Source organism: Coturnix japonica, chromosome 2 (assembly GCF_054131305.1).
Source record: "Coturnix japonica strain WE chromosome 2, WE-NBRP24, whole genome shotgun sequence".
Lineage (NCBI taxonomy): Eukaryota > Metazoa > Chordata > Aves > Galliformes > Phasianidae > Coturnix > Coturnix japonica.
The window spans coordinates 134572889-134595325 of NC_140664.1; the positions used below are offsets into that span (position 1 = coordinate 134572889).

A 22437-nucleotide genomic window follows, 5' to 3' on the forward strand; every position below is an offset into this window, starting at 1 on the left:
AGAAACAAATTATCTGAAGCTATTTACCATCATTTGATACACGCAGCAAGTGTAGATTCATATTCATGCATGTCAGTATCATTTATACAAAACCCTATTTAACAACAGTTTCACTCTATTTTTGTTCCTGCAACATACAGTAGAAACAAGTGCCACAAAGTTTTGACTTGGAGGCAACTAGCGAAGTAATGGAAAAATGTAAATATCATCTTTATATATCATTAAAAATGCCCTCAGAGGCACGTTTCCTCCTTTTCTGCTCCTCTCTTTTCTTTTTAAGCTTTGCAGGTTTCTCCTAAGAGCATTTTGACTCTAATAGGGAATGGACAAATATAATCAGATGAATGAAATTAGAGTAAGAAAACAAATTAGGCTGCGAGGGGATCCCAAAGCAAAAATAAATAAATAAATAAAATGCTAAAAAACAACAACAACAAAAAAGAGCGATAAAATAGGTTCACGGGTTCACAGGAATGCTTAGTGAGCATTTTTAATTCATTCTGAAAAGAAAGTACTAATATGTTTCCTTTTACAGTTCTAACACACACTATCTCCAGGTCAGTCGTCACATTAAATATTGATTCTTCTCTCCTGCTGAAAGTTTCAGCTTTAATTGCATACCCAGAGCTTGGCCGACCCAGCAAGTGCAGTGAGAAAGAAGTGATGTTTCAGACCACGTCTTACCATTCTCCTCTGACCATCATCGTATTCACACTTAGAATTCCTCTGGTCATCCCCATACTCTTCTGCCCCCAAAGATTTCTTTTTCTTTCGCCTGTTTCTTCTTTCCTTGGCATTTTTGGATGCTAAAGGTGACATTTCCAGGGAGCTAAGTGACATCGAGTCAATCCCTTTAGCAGCTAGTGCCTAAAAGAGAAGATGGTAGAAGGTGCAAAAGTTATTCTTTGACTTTCAGATCCCACTGAGCACTAATGGTTACTCATTTTTCATTCTACATCTTAAGTTTGTACAAGAGATAAATTAAAATTTTGAAGAGGTCATTAATGATAAAACTACCTTGCATGGCTGGAACTGTTCTTAACCTGTTTCTAACCTCACTATTTAGTCATAAGGAAAATAAGTTCCGAATAAGAGCCAAGTTCCTAGTACAGATGCACACATGCAGGTTTACCACTCATACCCTGTGTTGGAAAATAGGAATGGCTTCATAAAGCAATCTGATTTATGGAGAGCTCATGAGCAATAAATCTTAACACTTCACAAGAGAACCAGCTTGTAGGCACACACTCCTTTTGGAGCATCACTTCTGTTGGTGGCCAAAAGACTGGGGTCTGGACACCACAAAATCAACATCCCCCATGACTGCAGCTCCTTAAACCAGGAGGCTGAGCAAGAGGGGAGCCAAGCTGGTGGCTGTGCTTTCCTCTTCTGTCATGGAGAGATGCTAGGAGCAGCAGGAAATTCATTTGGCACATCTTTGTAAACACTTATCCCAAGCAGCAGCACAGGCAGCTGTGATGAGAGATTCAAGGAGAAAACCATGGGCTTAACTGGAGATAAGGTGGACTTTGCTATGCTGTGTGCTTCAGTGCTGTGCTTGCTATCTGGTGGGATCACGGCAGGAGCTGCCTGATAACAGACCAACCGCTAACAACCCAGCAGAAGCCGACTGCAAAAGTCTGAGCACACAAAGCAAGAGCCTTGAAAGCAAATGTGCAGCAGGAGGAAGAATCAATACCAGCAGAGAGGAAGGCGCAGCCCACGCCAGCTCACTGGGTCCCCATCCCCAAGGATGCCAGCTCTGCACAAAGCTTGAGGTCAGGCCTGGAGGTGATGTGTCCCAGCAGGAGCCACATCAGTGACATGCAGACAGGCCCATTTGCAGAGCCCCAGATGGAGTATGTAAAATGAGAGAAATATAAAAAAATTAAAAACCTCTCCAGGTTCCCAAGAACAGGAGGAACAGATGAATCCTCAATGCTATTGTCTGCAAGCCACTAGAATCAAACAGGCAATCAGCTCTCCGCAGCAAAATACTCCCTTCCTCCCACAGGCATCAGTCCAAGGAAAGTGAAGGCACTTAACAGTCGTGTAAAGAATCAATCATGTATTTCAAGGAGTAGTGGTAGCTCTATCAAGCTGAGAGCACAACAAAACTTAATTCCCATGGGAAATATCTTTCATGAGCAAGCTGCTTAGAGCAGAGAGGAGGGCTCAGACATCAGTCTAGGCTGTTGTATTTTGTTTAATATATTTATTTTCTAAAATCAATTGATTTAATTGCTGTGCTGAAGTCCTTTCTCTTCATAGTGATTCAGCAAGTCTTCTGGTGTTAAATTCAGGTTTAGGAATGTGTTAGAACAATTGTGTAAATTGACTGATGGTCCCCAAGCAGGTTTATCAGTTATATCTATGTTCTCTTTATATTGAGCAAATCAAAGCTGGTCTAAAGAGTTTCAGTTTTCATTTCAGATTGCCATCATACTGCGTTGAACTAGAAAATATTGTAGGTTGTGCTATTAAGCTTGCTGTACTCTTACTGAAAAAGAAGCTAATTTCAGCTTCCTAGTATTTTCTTGCTTGGACTGAAAATGCTTTCTGCTTTATATCAGTTGTTGAAAAAGGATTTGGACCAACTTGTTCCTCAGGGCATGGAGGATGTGCCCACATCCTACCTACCTGCTCTTCCTGATTGGCTTCCAGTGACTGAGCTGAACATCCTGTCCCCCCTGCACTGCAAACCTCTGTTAAGACCCAGGGGAGGGAAGGACATGGGGAGCTGGTATGTCCTGCAAGGACAGGTGGTGACTAAAGGATGGGAGAATAGCACATCTCAGGCAAACCCTGATGTCATTTGTGCACAGGATGGAACTTAAGGTGAGTTCTAGTGGTATGGTAAGCAAGTCAAAATTGAGAACTTGAGATAAGGGCCTGAAGAGCAAAATTAAAACTGAGTAGCTCTGACTGGAGCAAAGGAAATCTGAAAGCTATATGGCATAGCAGACCACTCAAATCACGTTGCTGAGCATCTTCTTCAGGATGCTCAGTTTGAGATGCTGGGGACTCATTCACAGAATAACTGAACTTCACATGTAGTTATGGACAGCTTCATTTTTCAGGTACAAAGCTGTAGGTGACAGCTTGTGGGCATTCAGACAGCCCAATCAAGTAAACATATTGGATCCTATCCTCTGTATTAGTAAGTTGCTTCTCCACAAAAATGAGATAATACTAAATAATACTAATGAGTAGTTTTGAAGCATGAGGAGTCTGAGGGGTGACAGGAGGCACTGAAAAACCTCAGAGGATGTTAGTCATTTGGGTTTTGAAGCAGTCTTTGAAAGCCTGAATCTGGAAATTCTCTTGAGCTGGCCTAAGGCTACAGAGCAAACAAGGAGAAACTCGAGAACTGTTCTTGAGTCACACACTGTCAACTCTCAGTACTGAACCAGACACAGGAAAAATGAGACATGGCTGGTTAAAGAGAAGACCACGCTGTAAATCATACAGAAAAAAAATGGAAACAATTTAGGTTTGCATGAGAAACCTTCATTTTGACACATACTGACTTTCAGGCCTTAATGTTCCTTTTCTGTGTACATACATACAGGTTTAACTAAAATCAAAGACTTCAAAAGGAAATGCTTAAATGTGTTTAATTATAACTGGGGCTACCAAAGCTGACTGTTATTAAGAAGAGCTCAGCTGGAGTCAAAAGACATGAAAATTTACACAAAACAGGTACAAGCTGGAGTTCAGTTTGCTCCCTAAGGTTATGGCATAAAGTTACTCTGTTCATATACGGACTAAATTGCATTTACCTATTACTTAAATCATCAAAATAGATCTTTAAAAGGACCTAAGCCACACATAAGCCTCTACTAGCATTCTGTAAAGAATGAATTGCATTTTCTATTTTCTTTCCAAGGATTTAAATGGGCTTTGTATTAGGCCCTGAAGCCACACGTACCCGAAAGCAAATTATGTACATTAGTTTATATTGTGTATCGAGGATTTATTTCTCTCAGCTACACTGCTGCATGTTATTTCAGACTAATTTTCTTATTGTCTTCCTGATCACAGCACCTAAAATGTTCTCTTCAACTGTTTAATAAAGGATTTCAACCCCACACAAACCACAGGCAAATTAATTGGTGTTATTAAGGCCACGTCGCTACATCCACATTTTGGCCTCCTCGTTTTGCTGGAAACTGCAACACATCCTTCAAGCCATATCCTTTACAAAATTTGCACTGTTTAACCTCAAGATCCATCCATTCACTTGTACAGTTACAAAGTCATATGCATTTCACATGGGTTAATATCCAGCTTTGTATCCATTATCAGACAACGGGGTATTCACAGCAGTGTAAACGAAGCTGTGTGTAAATGAGCGTGGGCTGGAGATGTGGTGGAAGGAGGTTCAGCTGGAGCTACAGCTGAGCTACCAAAATAGATGTTCTGTTCTTGAATGCAGATGTAGTTATATCATCATGAATATGTTGTATATGTCAACGAATATAAATTCATCTGCTGGCATACACAGTTACAGTTCAACCAATACAGCTCTGGATGCGTAAACACTAAATGGCCTTACTTTGAGCAGGGGGAATCATCATTTTTCCTTTAGAAAGGACTATAAAAACTCTGTCTGGGACAATAAACATGAGGCTGCTTTCAAACAAACTCTTATTTTGAAATAAAGAGAATTTGAATCTTGAGGTACCATCTTAAATTTACCCAAGGACAGTCACATCATACAGTTTACCGACCTCCTGCTCTTTCTTTAACATTTCCATGGCTTCCCGAAACTTTCTTTCCTTTTCTTCTGTTTCAGCAATAGTGGCTTGGTTCTGCTCTTCATATGCCATGGCCACCACAGCCAGAATCAGGTTGACCAGATAAAATGAGCCCAGAAAGATGACCAGCATAAAAAACAGCATGTAGATCTTCCCAGCAGATCTGAGAGTCTAAAAGTACAAAGATAAAATCACTAAGACTTGTTTACAATGTATTTTGAAAGGAAAAATAAAAGATATTTTGCTTCTTCTTTAAACATAAATTTAAAATATAATTTTAATTTAGCTTTTGTTCTTCACAGAATCATAGAATCACCAAGGTTGGAAAAGACCTTCAGGATCATCAAGTCCAACCAGCTGCCTATCACCAATAGTTCTCCCTAAACCATGTCCCTCAGCACAATGTCTAAACATTCCTTGAACATCTCAATGAAAGGTACTTTTGGGGTGAAATTCACCTAAGCATTCCTGAGAGATCTGCTTTGACTGCACTGCCCAGTTCTTCATGAGATTCATAGGCATAACTGGAGTTTAGCATGGTAGGTTGAGCTTGTATTACAGATATGGAAGAGCTTGACACTGGTGATAGAAACTGCTGTGTGCTATTATGGGGTCCAATAATATGAGAGATTCAGCCTTCCAGAGTTGTGCATGAAGTTCTGCACCACACAAATGCAATTGTTCAAAGAATCTTCTCAAATTCAGGTAAGTTCATAGAAGTCTGCTCTTAACTACAATTCTGCCCTCTCCCCCAGGCAGCCAGTCTAATGCATTCTCATATGATCAGCACTTCTCAGAAAGGAAACTGATTGTAATAATTGATCGTCCTTGTCCAGAACATGCCAAGAACGGTTTACTTAATAACTAGGAATTATTTCTCACCTTTAATTATTAGATTTTTAACTATAACAAGACTCTGTGCTTATTACATATTTCAAAAAGTAATAGAACACACTCCTACCTGTTGGTAGAGGCGCTCCCAATAATCTTGAGTCATAAGACGGAAGAGAGAGAGAAAGGCCCAGCCAAAAGTATCAAAGCTTGTGTAACCGTGGTCAGGATTTTCCCCAGCCTTCAGACATATGTATCCCTCAGGGCAGGTGCTGCAAAACAGGAGAGACAATACATGAAATGTGACATAGTTGGCTTCAGCATGGAAAAATAGATTTCAAGGGACGATATTGAATGTTCTTGCTTAAATGCACAGATGCTCCAAGGTAAATTCTACTGAGTGAAAACACAATCATATATTCTAACTTCACAGTACCAAAGATCTTTGCAATCTTATTTTTCCTCTGAAAGGGCAATCTGGGAAATGATAATCACAGCTAGAGCTAAAATGATTGCCTGGCATTCTACTATTTGGAATAGAGAGAAATGAGGTGTCTAACTAAGCAGGATTTTGGTACTCAAATGTAATTTCTCCTACCACTTACTACTAATTAAAAATCATAAACTTGGTGTCTCCTGTTACAGTTCTGTGTAACACTCTGATGGTGAACCTGCTTTTCTGGTTGTGTAGTCTGACACTGGCTGGAGAACATCAGCATCTGCCATCTGAGCTCCTTCCTGATTGCTTACCTGACCTCACACTCACCCCCTGCAAGGACTAAATCTTCAGTCTAAGAAACCCAACCCTTCATTCCAACACTAGTTTAGTATGGGTTCATGACTTTTTTTTTTTGTCTGTTTTGACCAGGAAAATATTGCAGATCCATGTATTAAATGGCAAGCAGATATCATGACTTACATCAGCTCTCATTAAACTTTAAGACTCTTTACAAGTGATTTTCTAGCTCCTGATGTCAGAACTGAAAAAGAATGCTCTCTGCTTTAGAGCCAGCAGTGGCACTATGTACCAAACTGCACCTCATCAAATTAAATAGCACAAGGTGGCAGAGATCCCTGATCACTGAGCGTCCTATTCCAGCACTGAGGCAAGAAACACTTAGTCAAAAGACTCCACACACCTTCACACCAGAAGCCACTTCCCAAACTTCCTAATATTGCCACACAGCACAAAGCGAAGCAATAACACAAATAATGAACAGTCAGTTTCAAATGACACACACACACATAAAGACAAAAAAAGATTCATGAGAAAGCAGGCTGTGCATCAGCAGGAAAATCAAGGATTAATTTACGGATGTGTAAGTTTGATATTGATATAAGTCAAATCTCTGCACTGCATGGCAGGAACCCAGCACTGCATGTTGAGCTGAAAATACATTGCTACAGGTCCTGAAGTTATACAAATCTATGGTGTCAGCCACCAACATTACACATTCAAGAACATTTTAAGAAGCTTAATTTAATATCATTAGTCAAGCATAAATTTTCAAATAAGTCTGCTTTGAACACTGAAAAAAAGGAGTGTTGAAGCGCTGCAAAATGTCTGCAAAGCCACATTTGCAGTGATCTTCAGAAAAAGCAATAAAAAAACAGAAAAGAACAGTTGATGCTTAGTGAATTAAGTGTAATACACAAGTTAATATATTAAGTGATTCCGTCGTCTCAGGTAGAGCCAGCTTAGTTTTGATCAGCTGAGAATTTAGACCATAGTAACTGCATCTCACAGAGAAAGAAAAAGGAAAATGCATCTCAATTTCTCCCTGCCTAGAAATGCAGAGAGTTCTAGAGTTTTCCTACTCCCTATTGTTTCCTGATCAGAGCCACATTTGAATAAAAATTCAATGAAGTAACACTTCTTAGAAAAGAAGAAAATGCAGAAATTTGGGCTTCCCTCCCTCCCCAAAAATATGCAAAGACACACTGAATTTCTCTTGTATAACCATGTCCTTTATCGAGGCAACATTTTCACTAAACTTCCTCTCTCCCAGAGGCAGCATCTGCTGTCACTTTGCCACAGAGACATGAGATTTCTGCCTCAGATCTGCTGCTACAGACAGCCTACAGTGCCTGTGACATGCTGCTGACACCGTTCAAGAGCTCTGAGAAATAGATCCTCTGGGTTCCAGAGAAGAAAACCCTATCTGCTTGCATGCACTAAGACATCTTGCCCAGGCAGGACATGAAAATTCTTGTTAAGGCTCTTTCCCTTTGCAAAGAAAATAAATTTGTTGACATGCTGTGCTTGCCTGGAAACCGAGTTATTATTTACAGAGGTGGACAAACTTTCATAAAATCACAGAATTGTTTGAGTTGGAAGGGATCCTTAAAGGCCATCTGATCCAACTCCCTGCAATGAACAGAGATGCCTACGGCTTCATCAGGTGTTCAGAGCTCTCTTTAGCCTGACTTTGGGTGTCTCTTTCCTTAGTCCTGCAGGAAAGGCCGATCTTAAGAAGATCCAATGATCTGCTTTCACTGTTCTTATTTTAATATTACTACTAATGGCCAAAACATCTGAATGCAGCTCTTAGGTTTACTGCCAGTGTTTCTTACTGGGAAAACTTCATTTTGAAGAAAGAGAAGGCTATTTGTTGCAAACTGCTTGAAAAACCTAAGAAGTGGAGATGCAATTCTTCTGACTATGAATGTGAGCAACAGCTCCTCATACTAATATTTGTTGTTTATAACACTGTTACCATTTTTCCATGCTTGCTTTTACTTTTATGTATCTCAAAAGTAATTTCCACGTAGCAATAGATGGCTAGAGTGAAAAGATTAGTGTGGTTTTGTAGCGGGCATACACTGTACTCTCATACAAGGACTTTCCTGATAGAAATGCCTTCTATTTTATGATGATGTCCCATGATATCAAAGGTGGATATTGGTATGGCAGTAGAGGTTGAGCCTTCCCACCAATATTCCTGGGTGGTGCACCTCAGCAGTGGCAACACTGGCCAAGTTCCAGACAGCAAAGCACAGTTATCACATCAGGAGCATCTCAATCAGCTCATCCATGTGTATCAATGGATTATGACCAGGGCACTGTATATCAAGCCGAATATCAGCCTCAATGAGTTGGAAATGATGATGGCAATGTTGGAATATTGCAAAGTTTGCAGTAAGTGGGTCCCATGAATACTAACACAACAGAAAGAGAACAATATGCAAGTTTGTCAGAACCTTCTGAACCAATATGAAGCTGAAGGTGATGGTTTCCTGGATAGCAATCATTATTGGTGATGTGATGTCATCACTATGAGACAGTCAAAATGGCACTTCATGGAGTGGTGACATGAGAATTTCCCATTGAAGGTAAAGTTCAAGATGCAGCCCTCAGGGTGTAAAGTGACGTGCACTGTCTTTTGGGATGGAAAAGGGGCGATCCTTCTGGCTTTCCTGGAAATCATCAACTCTGACCATGATTGATTATGCTGACTAAGCTGAAGGCTCCAATTTCCAAAGTCAGACCAGAGAAGAAGACAATCGTTCTCTGGCAACATGATGACTCCAGGCCCCAGACCAATTAGAAGACTGTGGAGTGTACTGCTAGTCTTGGCTGGACTGTCTTGCTGCGCTCACTGTATAATTTGTCTTTTGTGCCTTCTGACTTCCATCTGTCTGGGCCAGTGAAAGCTGGACTGTATAAGTAACATTGTCCTAGCAACTGTGTCATCATAGCAGCTGTGAAATTGTGTGTCACCTCCATTGGTGCAGATTTTTATAAGCATGGCATGCAGGCTCTTGTTCATCACTGCTGAAAATGCACAGTGAGGGGCAGTGAGTATGTTGAACTATATGGCTATGTGTATGATGAGCTACCTTCAGCACAGAAAACATGAACTCCAGCTCAAAGAATGCTATTAACATTAGCTCACATCCCTCTTAACAGAGACTAGATGCTCAAGACAAAAATCTCTTACATTTCAGCTCCTTACACTTCCTCACCCTCTTTTGTAGCCTACAGAAGTGATAGCCCATGGGTTGTAGGTGCTCTGAAAAACTCTGAGAAGAAAAGGAAATGCTGCTTCCCAGAAAAACACTCAACAGAACCTTATGTGGAAGGCTTTCACATGAGAGTATTATTCTGCAACCGACACCATTTCCTCTGAGGATTTTAGTAAGGAGTCTCAAGATTTTGCTGAAGTGTCTTAGATGTGTAATAAAGTCTTCCCCTCCAGATTTATTTATTTATTTATTTTCAATCACTTTAGCTTTTTTTTTACTTCGGGGAAGCATTACAGAGGATTGCACTCTCCTCTGATTCACAAGGATGGGCAGCAACAACAAAATACCTAAATACAACATCCTGCACAGGAGCCTCTTAGGATACTGTTCAGTTAATCACAGTAAAATTAGTGTCATTGATTCAGAAAAGTTAAAAGCATCAGTCTACCTACCCATCCATCAGCCTGTAATCACCACTGTAAGCTGGCAGTGGCACAGGAAATTAAAGAATAAAAGAAACAGCTTTGTTTTAAATAACACAGATTGGGAGTGCCAGATAGTTGTAGCTGAGGGGCATAATTACAAAATGTTCTGGCTCAAGAGTTTAATCTCAGCAAGCCAAGGAACCTGCTGATTCAGACCGCAGTGGCCAATAAGGTTTGCAATAAAAGATTTGTAAAACAACCATGTGCTGGGTTGTAACATTCAGACCCTGCAGATACATGGAGTGTTGTCCGTGTGTTGCCAGGAGTTAGCAACAACCTGCTGCTCAAGTCAAGCATGTCAGCAGCAAAGTCAGGTCTGCCCCTTTATCTGGAGTAGGTTGCAAAAGCTCACTATGGTTTGCCACACTTAATTGTTTATAAAAGAAGCAGCAATGTGCATTCCACAGACATACACCAAAAAGGAATAAATAAAGCCATAAAAACAAATAAATAGGAAATATATGATGTTAATGGCCCCTAGGTGTCCCTGCTTTGGTCACAACTTACACCTAAGAATGTAGAAAACAAGCAGGAAGGTTTACAGCTGATGTCTTGGACACGTGTCTAATGCCAGCGTAGTACCTGGTCATCATGATGGGGTTTCAACCAAAGAGAACGTTCCCTCTGCTCCAAGGTGGGTTTTTTAGACATTATGTTACAAAAGGGAAAGCAAACTATCATTTATTCTCAATCTATCAGGTGGTCAGACACTGGATCTTCTGCCTAACCCATCAATCAAAATGGAGGGCAATAATTAATCATCATAAACACAATGACAGACAACTACTTAATGAAGATGGTAGCCCACAGTTGGTCTTCTGCTCTCATGTGGTTGATGAGCTTATTACAGCTTTGACTAAGAGGTAATAATACCCATCCTTAAGAACTGAGAGGATTTGGATTTAATCCCTACTGCTGCTGTTTAAACAGAGATCTGATCTCACAGATTCACAACTGATCCCTAGGAGTGGGGGGCTGCTACTTTTGCCCTTAAGGTTGTATAATACATATAATTATCCTCCACATCCCCTGCAGCATCCTTCAGGTGACATTCTTGCTTACTGCTATTCATTATACTCAAGTCAGGGAGCCATCCTCATTCTGACATGACTGTAACCAATAAAGAGGAAATGGAAAAGTCTACGTGATCCACATCAGAATCTAGTTAAATTCATGGAAAATATGCTGCACAACCTGAAGGTTTGTAATAAGTTCATTAATACTGCTTTACTAAACTGAGGTGTAATTAGGCTATTAGCTTTGGCAGTCTAAACAATGTACTTCGGTCTTCATAAAATATTCCCACCTTGGAAGCACTGGAAGAAGTCACATTTGGAAACTATATCCTTTCCTCAGTACAGCAAAATTTCCAGTCTTTTCAGCCATCTACACCCAATTGGACTGAACTGGCTGAGCATTACAAGAACACTGGTCCCATTGGGCACACACCAAAGCCCGTTCACTGGGATGGATCCATTCATGCAGCAAACAAACACACGTGGCCAGACTGCACCCTACCTGACAAAGTATGCTATTCACAGGTCACCCACAAACAGCTGTTTGTGACCACCTTCCCCATTCTTGTCTCTACCCAGGGGTACATACAGTGAAGGCACCTGAGCATCATCTTCACCCCAACCCATTAATGGTTTGTGACTCTAAAATGCAAACCCACTCTGATAAGTGAGATTTTCTCACTGCATTTTTTCAGCAATGAACAAAACACAGCCTGAACCTGAAACCTTCAGATCTTAAGAGAGCAAATGGTTATAATAATAGCAATAATAATAACACAGGTTTACTTAAATTCAGGCAACTCTGAGTGCAGCAGACCTCATTGCCAGCTGCAGAATAAAAGAACCAACTGGGTGCATTATTCTCTGCTGCAGTTCCTCAATTTCCAGCACAGCTGGCATTGTGTTGTTGGGTATGTTTGCTTGTATTGGGGGGCTGAGAGCTATGGGAGATCAGGCTGGTGGACGTGTTATTCTGGAAGACACGTATGTCGTTCCAGGCTCTGTGCCTTCCAAGGCTGAGCAAGAACTGCAGCACTGGTTTGTGCAAGACAAGTTAGAGCTGGGGGAAGCAAAGAAAGCATCAGATAGCAGCCGTGCTCCTTGGTATGGTGTGTATTTCTTCTCCACCCTTCAGGGTTGTGATAAGACTCTGCAAGGGGCTTTAAATCATCCTATGGAGGATGCATAAAGGCAAAGGAATGTTATTACAGCTTGGAGAGATCAAAGCATTGCACCACCGTACATGCTGTAATGGGTATGCTGACAGCATGTTGGCGTGGAGAACCTACCATAACAGTGTTACATGCAGTATTCATGCCGAATATAAAAACAGGCATCTAATACAACTTTATGCACTGGCATTAATTACCTTAGTAAAATGCCACAACACAAAAGGAAACAAAGTTTTATTGCAGTGATGCTTCAGAAGCATCTAGGACTTGCTTAAAAACTTTGAGAATCACACTACATGGTGCTGCCTACATCCCTAACATGCAGTCAGCTCAGTGACAGCAAAACTTACCAAACCATGTAGAATTTTGCCCTGCTCTGCACATTATTTTAATGCATCCTGTTAAGAAAAATCAAGGTCATAGAGAGGATAAAGGTAGCTAAAGTTTCTATAGCAACAGTTACTAGGATGCGGTTGCCAAAGGTGCTTTCTTGTTACATCCTGAAGTAGCTGTACTGGCTGCTTTTCCTTCCTGTTTACTACTCTTTTTGGTAATATTGGTACAGACATGATGCAAATGTGCTTTCTTTGTCAGCATGATCTTGCAGACTGTTCCTGCCCATGAGCTGAATATACAGGACATATCATGTGAAAGGGAACAACAACAACAGCAAAAAAAGCAGTCTGACCTTGAGGGGACACGATCGACTTAAAACATGCACACTTATCTAAAAGAAAAACCAACAAAACTAACAGCTGCAAATAGTACTTCAAGTGTGTGTGGGGGTGGGCGGAAGTAAAAAGAACAAAGATGAGTTTCTCTTTGTCTGCTCATTGACTTTGCATATTGCATATTGTCCATTTCTCATTCCTCTAATGGACAAATCTCCCTGCTTTTCCTATTGCTTGTCCAAACCTGTAGGCAGGCAGAACAGCAGTCTAAGCTGGAGAAATGTCCCTGTGAAATGACAACAGCACAAAAGTGGAACTGCTTTGGATCTGAAATCTATGTTCCTTTTTCATGGACTGATAATCCCAAGCTGAGGCACCCTGTAAGTCCTTGCCCTGTGGGGAAGCACAGGGCTCCATGGTACTGCAAATCTCATTAAAACAAATGGTTAATAGTCACTGAGAAGGAACATGCTGTAATTGCATGAGTGGCACAAGGCAGGATTGGTGTAGCATGCCATATAATGCTCCCCGTAGCTCATCCCTGGGAGATTTGGTAAAGTAATCACAGCAGGAGATGCTTGGTAGAAATGCTGTTGATGTGCTCAAGCAGAATGCCAACCCTGGGGCTGAACATGGGATCAGGAGTGCATTTCCTCAAGCTAGTAGTGTTCTCAAGAGTCTTCCTGGCCATTTCGCCCAGCTCTAACCACGTGCCATCACCTGGGGCCAAGCACAAAGTGTGCCAAGTGGGTCCTTGAGCATACTCTAAAGCTTTGGTCCAACCATGAGTTTTGCCATTGGCACTATCACTGTGCTCAGTTATGGATATGTGGTACATCTGACCTCACTTTTACATTTGACTACACTTTTAAGATGACGTAGGTGCCTCCTAAAGGCTGTGAGTGCTTGCACTGACCACGTGTGGTATCTGTTGCTCCAGGGAGGAAACCTGGCCACCTGCAGCCCTTGCAAATCATAGTCCACTTACTGGTAACAGATCTCACAAAGGTTAGAGCAGCTTTCATGTTCCGATCCCAGCAGAAATCTTTTGTGTTTGATCACTGTACCAGATCTTTACTGGACCTCCTCAGGGCTTAGAACAAGGTTTCAAAGATAGATGAGATACTAGTGTGGGAATTAAACTGAAAGGCAGATTTATAGAGGAATTTGTAATCCCTTTGAAAATCAGAGTGGTAGAGCTTTCTCCATTTACTTTAACCAAATCAATTCAAAGGAGCTGAAATTGCAGAGAACTAACTCGAATAAATCCCAGTGCAGCCACATCTAAAAGAACAACTAAATCTAACCCGAAACACATCAAAAAACATAAATAATTCTGCAAGTACCCTACACTCTCTTTTTTTATTATTAAAAGAGCCTTGCTGCTAGCGATGCTCCTAGTGACTGACCAATCTGTGACACACATCTCAGAGCAGAGGATTTTTCCATTAACGCAGTGCTCTGAATGTGCTTGTTGTTAAACACCAAGTACGCATCACTACTGTTCACTTTGAGCCAAAGAACATCCTCAATCACAATCATTTTCTCTCGACTCCAAGCATTAATTCTTGTTTCCATTGACTTCTCTGTTTCTCTTAAAAATTCAATATATTCTAGCAGCACATCTTGGGGAAATAAATAAATAAATAAATAAATAAAAGCACATGGATAAACAAAACAAAAACACCACAATTTTTCCACTTGATTCAATGAAGAAAAATCAATTTTCAGGCTTCCTGGATCAAGTTTCAGAGGCATCACATGGGAACTCCCTCACCCACAGACAGATTGGTCCCTGACCCAACAAGAAACATGTCCTCTCCCCCACACTCCTACCACATCTCTGCAATGTCATTTTTAATGTAGCTCCTCAAAGTTGCTTGAGTGTATGTAAAAAAATAAACAAATGCTTTTTCTTCCATCTGCCAGCTAATGTACTGGAGACACGTTTGCTGCTGCTGAGTGACATCCATCTATTCAAATCCCTTCTGAACCAGAATCAATATTAGCTAGATCCATTACCTCCTGCTTTATTGGCAGTTTGGGTGCTTGTTCAGAAAACAGTCCCTCCTAGTAATGTAATAAAGCCCCCACCTTTGAGATAATTAGGTTGTCTGTGATACAGCATCCACTGATGATCATTTCCCTGCTGATTTTGGCCTGCTGCTACAGCTCAGGTTGCAATCACCATCACTAAACACTCTTACATCAGACCATCGGAGACTCACTGCCAAATAATTGCCAAATTTAGATTTTTATTTATTTTTATTTTTTTACTCTTCTATAATAACAGCAAGCAGCCAAACCTCGAAGTGTCATTAGCATGCTTTTAAAAATGCACTAAAATGGTTCTGTCAATTATCGTGAGATTTAATATCCCAGCCACAACACAGATATGCCTCAGTGTAACAACATATCCCTCCAGGAGTGCACACATGATACCACCATACCCAGCATTTCTTCTGGGTCCAGTGTAACACAGAGGCTAATAATTTCAAGCTCTTTCAGAGCAAGGGCAGAAGCAAGCTCCAAAAATGCTGTGAACATTCAAACACGGCTTTGCCTACTGTCCTTCCCCCCTTAATTTCATTGCTAGTAGGTGGGAGGACTATGACCTGATGCATCGACTCACTCTTCATTTTCCTTCCCCTGATCTTTTGTTACTGAACTCATTTGCTCTTGGCTTTAACCACTGATGGATAAAGTGAAAGTCCTACTTTGTTAGCCTGCCAGCCTTTAAATGATAGTCTTTTTACCTAACAGGTGGGATGACTTTGCAAGTCCCCTGAGGCAGTAGGATCATGCCTAATCATCCCTATGTCTTTAAATAATAGGAGTGGATGACTGATGGGAAATCTGTGGTACAAAAGGTGAGACAACATCTACTAGTCCTGAACTTATCTGGAGTATTTATTCCCATTATTAGGCGTTTAAAATCAAACCACACCTAATGGTACTAAATACTTCACTGGAAGAACAAGGGATGAAGAAAGCTCATGCATAAAGTGAGAGTGGGTTACTCATTAACAGCACAAATAACAATTGCTTTGATATATTCAAAGAAACAAGCACTAGGACTCTAAGGGTGGCATTTTCCTCTTATTACATAGGAGCTAGAAGTTCTCTCCTGGCAGTTTCAGGCTGTGTCTCTTGTGGTCACAGTGTCTCCATGGGAGCTTGCTCCAATCACAATCTTTTTGCTGACACACTGCAATTTACTGACTCTCTAGAGTAGGTGATTTTGCCAATATACCTTTCTAGAATAAAATTCCCAAATCCATACAGCCTATAAATATAGAGCTATTACATAGGTATTGGATCAGTGTTTAACTTCCCACCGTTTGGACGATTCCAGGGCTGTAGGCCCTAAGCTATTCCTCACAAACTACCTATAATCTAATCAACCCTTTCAAAACTATTCAAGCTGTCACATCCACAGATCAGGTCAATGGTGAGAATAATGTGTAATATTTCATGATGTGCAAAATGTTGCTGCTGTGCTGAGTATTCCTTGCTCAGTGGTACTACCTATTGCTTAGGAAAGGCAGTCCTAAGCCAATCCAACAGTGCAGACAGACTGTCAAATTCTGAGATCCCTGGGAATTATCCTAGCAGTCTTGGAGCCAGACTGAACCTGGATACATGCAGTGTATTACAATCAACAAAATACGTAATTAATGAATGCTGACATTAAACCTTCCTTGGAACGAAGAGGAAAGCATGGCGCTCTGCCCAAGGAGTTTACTGTCTAAATTATAGTGGCAATGCAGATCAGACACACAAGACATGCAGAGGGAAGGCTGACACTTCATCTTAACCTTTGTTTTTTGTAACCTTTGTTTTTTGTAAATACAGATGTAATAGTAGCAGCAGAAAGTAAAGACTCTCTCTCCAAGACCCTATGGCTCTTTTCACCCTCCTGACCACAAGCGAGTTTAGATTATATCTTTTCATCTTCACACTGTCTCACTATACACATACACCTCTTTTTACATCATGTTCTTTATTATATAAATCCTAATTTTCATCAGTAGAACACTTAGTTCTACTAACTCGAAACATCCTCCTACAAAATTAGATCTTCTCCTCCCCTCACCTGACCTGGGTCATCTACCTCCTTGGTTCAAATATCAAATATCTATCATGTTTAGATCAAAATCTCGTCCATCCCACCATGCTAAGGTCTCTATCCTTTGACCCACAACTTGGAACATTCTACAGTCTTTGCATGGCTTATAATCTCTTCTTCTATTCCCTTCAAAAGAACCTTTCACATAAAATAACACACCCAAAGTGCTTAGACCCCAAGGATGGGATGTAGAATGAAAAGTCAGCATTCACAGGTGGTAGGGGTATGGACAAAGCCCTTAGTGCAGAATAAATTAGTATCAGTATCCCATAGGAACTGATCTTGCTGCATATACTGTAAGAAAATGAAACACACGCAGACTGTAAACATATCACATACAAGTGTAGATCACACATTAAAACTGAGTATCTTCCCACCTCCAAAGCATTCTATTTTTGAATCTAGCATTTTTGGATTTGTTTATCATCCTCTGCCAAAAAGAATTCATCGTCACTCAAAATCCCCCTAGTTTTTCTGTTTCCATTCATTTCTCATTCATTCCCTTTGAATACTCCCCATTCAGCCAATGTTACTTAATTTTTACATTTTTATTTTTACTTTCTTTTAATGGAAGAATTCAAATACATTGAAAAAGAACTGTAATAAGGCCTGTAACGATTTCAGACCTAAATAAGGGACACACACAAACTTCTCCTCCCCGCAGTTCAGAAAATTGTATTACTATGCGCAATATTGTCATTATCCTCTCTCCTATAACTACTGACACAAAGAGCTTGAAATATCATGCTGGTGAAAAGTGGACAGAACTGAAAGAAATGTAACAACAACATTAAAAAAAAAACCCAGAAGTGAAGATATTTTTAAATCACTTACCCAGCATCAGTGCTATTGCCACACAGTAACACATCTTCGGTACCATTCTTTATGAAGTAGTTTACTGCAAGAGAATTAAAGAAACAGCTTTTTAACTGGTTACACTCTGGGAATGACAGCACTCACAAATGTTATTCATCAACCAATGTATTCATTCAGGATGGTAAAAGAGATAGAAAGGTGTGGTTTTATTTGTTTTGCTAATTTCAGGAAATGTAAAAATGAAGATGTTTTTTCAAAGCTTTTTAAACACCCGCTGTTTATATTCCAACCTGATCAGTGCAATAGGGTGGCAGTAGGGCTGTGGGCACTGTATGAAGGAAACATCACCCATCTAGCAGTGTCCCTGGCTGCTATAGTTGAGAGCAATGTTATTGAAGTCAGGATAGCAGCACCCAATGAAAGCAATCCAGAATTTTGTCCCTTTGGACTTGACGCTGACAAGATATTTATTAACTGAAGATTAAGATTAAAAATGCAACCAAGTCAAGATCCAGTAATACAAGCAAAACAGCCCATTCCCCCGATCTGGTGAATTCTACTCAGCAGAGAAAATGTGCAGTACAAAGCTAAAGAAAATGGGAAACATGCATGTCGTTAAAGATCAAACAAACAAGGAAGTATTCATAAAGACAAATATTTATCAGCACAGTCATCTGTAATGTCAATGGAGAGAGACAGACACTTCTCAAGGGAGACTCAGAGGAGCACGCTAAATTTAAATGCTCTGGATCATTCCCTGGTTGACTATCAATGAGGCTTAAGGAAATCAGCATCCCCAGGCTAACAAGAGCCTTTGAGCCTTTGTGTATATACTCCATCTTCTATCTCCAGCCAGCAAAGCAGTCTAAAATTCAGAGAAACAGAACAGGAAGTCAACTCTTCAAAACAATAACCAGAAATGGGTTTTGAAGAGATGTCCTAAGGAATACCTCTTGAACCCAAGTGACAACATGGAGGAATGAATAAAAATATTGATATAGAAGCATTATAAATGCAAAATAGAAGACAACAGTTGATGGAGGGTAGATGTATCAGTGTTCTTTGTTTCAGCAGAGAATACAGATCCTCTTTTTACTTAAGTCATAGTGTCAGCCCTACACAACAAGTGTTTGTGAGTTGAGGAGCTCTGCAGGTGTTAGTCTGGAGAGGTTCTCGATTCTAGGCTAACACCCTGTTGTGAAATGCTATAAAAATCAAGAGCGACAGCTTATCCAGGCAGGCTATGCAGAGAATGCCGCTGAACAGATGTGCTGTGGCTTTCTCAGTAAGCTTTGAGCAGTGGAAAAGCCCTTCCCTGCTGCATGCCAAGAAGGAATTACTGTCCACGAGCTTTGAGGTTTGTGAGGGCACGTGATGGTGTTCAGAAGTCACTAGCGCATACCCCCTACTCAGACCACATGCTCTCCTACTTCACTGTATGTTTCGCTTTTCTACAGAAATATCTTGACTGCCAGCAACACCACTGAGTTCAATATGCCCAAGCACCTGTGAAAAACCACCAGAAAAGGGGGAAGAAAGTGGAGTCTTACACATTGCTTCACTCTGCACTTCTGCTTCTGGAACAATTCTGCTTTTCTAAGGACAGATGGTATCTGATTTGGGGCACAAACACTCTGTGATTCAGGGGAAACATGGTACAACCGTAACCGTAACAACAGAAGTTCTGCACCTTGCTAACAAATGGTATTGCTACGTGGTCTGTGGGCATGGGGGGAATGGCTGGGGTTGGACTTGGTGATCTTAGTGGCCTCTTCTAACCTTAATGATTCTATGAACACCTCCTGCTCATCTGAACCAGAAGATACAAACAGCGTCAGAGCACAGAAATAAGGAGGAATGTGAGGTTGTGTACACAAACAAGGCATTTAAAATCTCAAGAAGGTACAAAATCCTGTTGTCTGTTGTTGACAAACATTTACACTCCTAAAATCAGCAATGCAGTGAGTGCTAGGCAATGCATGCTGGGGAATTGTTATGCAGACGCTGCTGGGAGGGGGAACTTCGCCACAGGATCTGCAACTGCACAGTGGAGCACTACCTCTGTGTGCCAAACTTCAGCCTGAAGAAGAGCTGAATTACTGATTCCCTACTGATAAATGAAGGGGGGATTAGAGCATTATGCCTGAGGAGACAAATTGCTGTATTATCAAAAATGCACACAACAATCAATTTGTCATTCAAAGCAAGTTGGTTTGGATTTCGACCAAACATGCCAGGCAATCAGAGCTCTTTAAGGAGGAAGCAGTCATTTCTCTTGCTCTTAAGAACAAACCACTTTGGTATCATATTAGCCTACGGCCTAAGCTTTCTATCACTTAACTCTAACATGAACAAAGAATATAAAGCTCCTTTTTCATTTGCAGTAGGAGCTTATCTATGAAATGTAGACTGCCCCAACAGATAAACACTTTATGAGAACAAGACTTTGTCAATGTCTTGGAAGATTCTCATCGATTTTTGTTACACTTTGTCAGCTTTTATACTGAAAAACTTCTATGTGTCAATAGAAACAAAATAGAGAAACAAAACTGACCGTACTGTATATTTTTTATAATGTCTTAAGTAAAATCAAGACAAAACACGTCATTTTTTTCCACACATGTTTATATGCAAATAATCTAGATCCAAAGTGCTGTTTTCTTTTCTTTTGTGAAAAATCAACTGTATTTTATCTTTTTCCTCCCAACTTACTAAAGGTTTGGTGTTAGTTATGGTGTATGTGAAGTCTTTTTGTAACTTTCCTACAGGAATTTTCAGAGTAAAATAACTACCCAACCTACTTGATTATCAAAATAATAAAGTCAATGATCAGAAAACATTCCCTGTGTATTCGTTTCTGCTTGGCCACACATTATTTATTCTACCGTTGCCAGACAAACATCTATTTTTAAATAATAGAAAACATTTTCTGTCACTGTTTGTAAGTCAGAAATTCAACAGAAACATGTTTTCTAACAACCAGATGCTGTCTTCTCTAAAACATATGTACATTTGTATCAAGTCTAAGCCTCATAAAAACATACTAAGATGCCATATCCCCATTGCACCTGATGCAGCATTACTCGTGGTAGGTTGGTTCCGCTGCCAATAAATAGGTGCAATATAAACCCTTGCCCTAGTGTTGTCTTTACTGGATTGTATTTTAGAAGTGCTGAGCTCAATAAATCAAACTTACAAAAGTGAGTGCTCTTGAAGCAGCTTAATACCTTCTGAGAGTTTTGTCTGCGTACAAAGAACACGATATAGGCCACTGCTTCAGCCAGAGTGAGCCAAGCTCCATGAATCTGGCCCAGGCTCACATCCCTGGCTGTGTACTGGGGGAAGGAAGCTCATCACCTCACTGCAATGAGTGATTGTGCCAGTTGGAAGAAAGGTAGTAGGAGTTTACCTCCATGATAAGGATCATCTCTCTTGGCATTGCCATAATCTAACATTAATACACTCGTTACACCAAAGAGTAAACACTCCTCTAGTCTGTTTTCACTCAGAGGGTGGTGACGCACTGGAACAGGTTGCCCAAGGAGGCTGTGGATGCCCCATCCCTGGAGACATTCAAGGCCAGGCTGGATGTGGCTCTGGGCAGCCTGGTCTGGTGGTTGGCAACCCTGCACATAGCACGGGGGCTGGACCTAGATGATCTTTGAGGTGCTTTGCAACTCAGGCCATTCTATGATTGTAAGATTCTATTTCCTAACTGTTTTGAGGAAAGGATCAATAAAAAATAGATAAAAAATAGGTAACAAATAGCACACAGCACAGTTACATTATTATTATGGGCTGCTAATGGTTGCACTCTGACTGTGCAGTGAGGAAGGTCTGCTCTTCTCCATCACAAGCAAAGGGACCTAATCATAAATGCAACCAAAGAAACACTGCCTGTGAATTCAGCCCTGCTATGAATCTGCTACACTTGTACCTACCTAGAGCAATATAATTTCTCCAGCATCCTCAAAGCTCTTGGTCCCAACTATACCCATCTATGTTTCCTTAGAGCATAGACTCACAACAGAATTAGGAAGATTTGTAAATTGATTATAAATAGCGAGTAGACAAAATTCTCTAGGCTTCCAGTGTCTTCCTTCCAAAGTTCTCAAATGTCTATCATCTCATCTTTTCTACTGTTTTATTCTACACTTTCTCAAAGCTATCAGTTTTTCACGTTTCCACATTGCATCCTTCCACAACAGGAAGGGTCTAATATTCTAACAGGGTAAATATTCACACTGGTTCCCATTGTCAGGAAAAAAAAAAAAAAAAAAAAAAAAAAGAGGCACATTTTCTGTTAACTTCCTCAACAAGATAATAATTAATTCTAATTAAAATTATGCTCCATACCTATATCGCACCACTGAGCAGAAAGCTGCAGGGTAGAAATCTCTACTCCTTTCTGTCTAAAAGGATGAAAAAATTTTCCAGCTGAGAAAAAAATAAGTTCAGCTTAGAAAACACGGTTCTTAAATCCACATTGAGTTCCTTATTCGATGGCCCAACTGAAATGATGTTTTGATTTGTCTTACCACTAAGTCATCAGAAATTGAATATATATATATAGAATGATATTTAAAAGCTG

At 40.4% G+C, this 22437-nt stretch overlaps 1 protein-coding gene across 17 annotated transcripts in view; it reads right to left on the bottom strand.

Moving 5' to 3' along the window:
• The window catches only part of LOC107308775 (sodium channel protein type 5 subunit alpha-like), a 196032-nt gene that overhangs the window by 105755 nt on the left and 67840 nt on the right, over positions 1 to 22437 (bottom strand). For all 17 annotated transcript variants that reach the window (XM_085539041.1, XM_085539042.1, XM_085539040.1 and 14 more), the window contains 4 exons: positions 17865 to 17928; positions 5722 to 5863; positions 4734 to 4931; positions 685 to 867 (listed from right to left, as the gene is read on the bottom strand). In XM_085539041.1, the coding sequence (XP_085395167.1) occupies positions 685 to 867; positions 4734 to 4931; positions 5722 to 5863; positions 17865 to 17928 (587 nt within the window). The remainder of the gene's footprint in view (positions 1 to 684; positions 868 to 4733; positions 4932 to 5721; positions 5864 to 17864; positions 17929 to 22437) is intronic.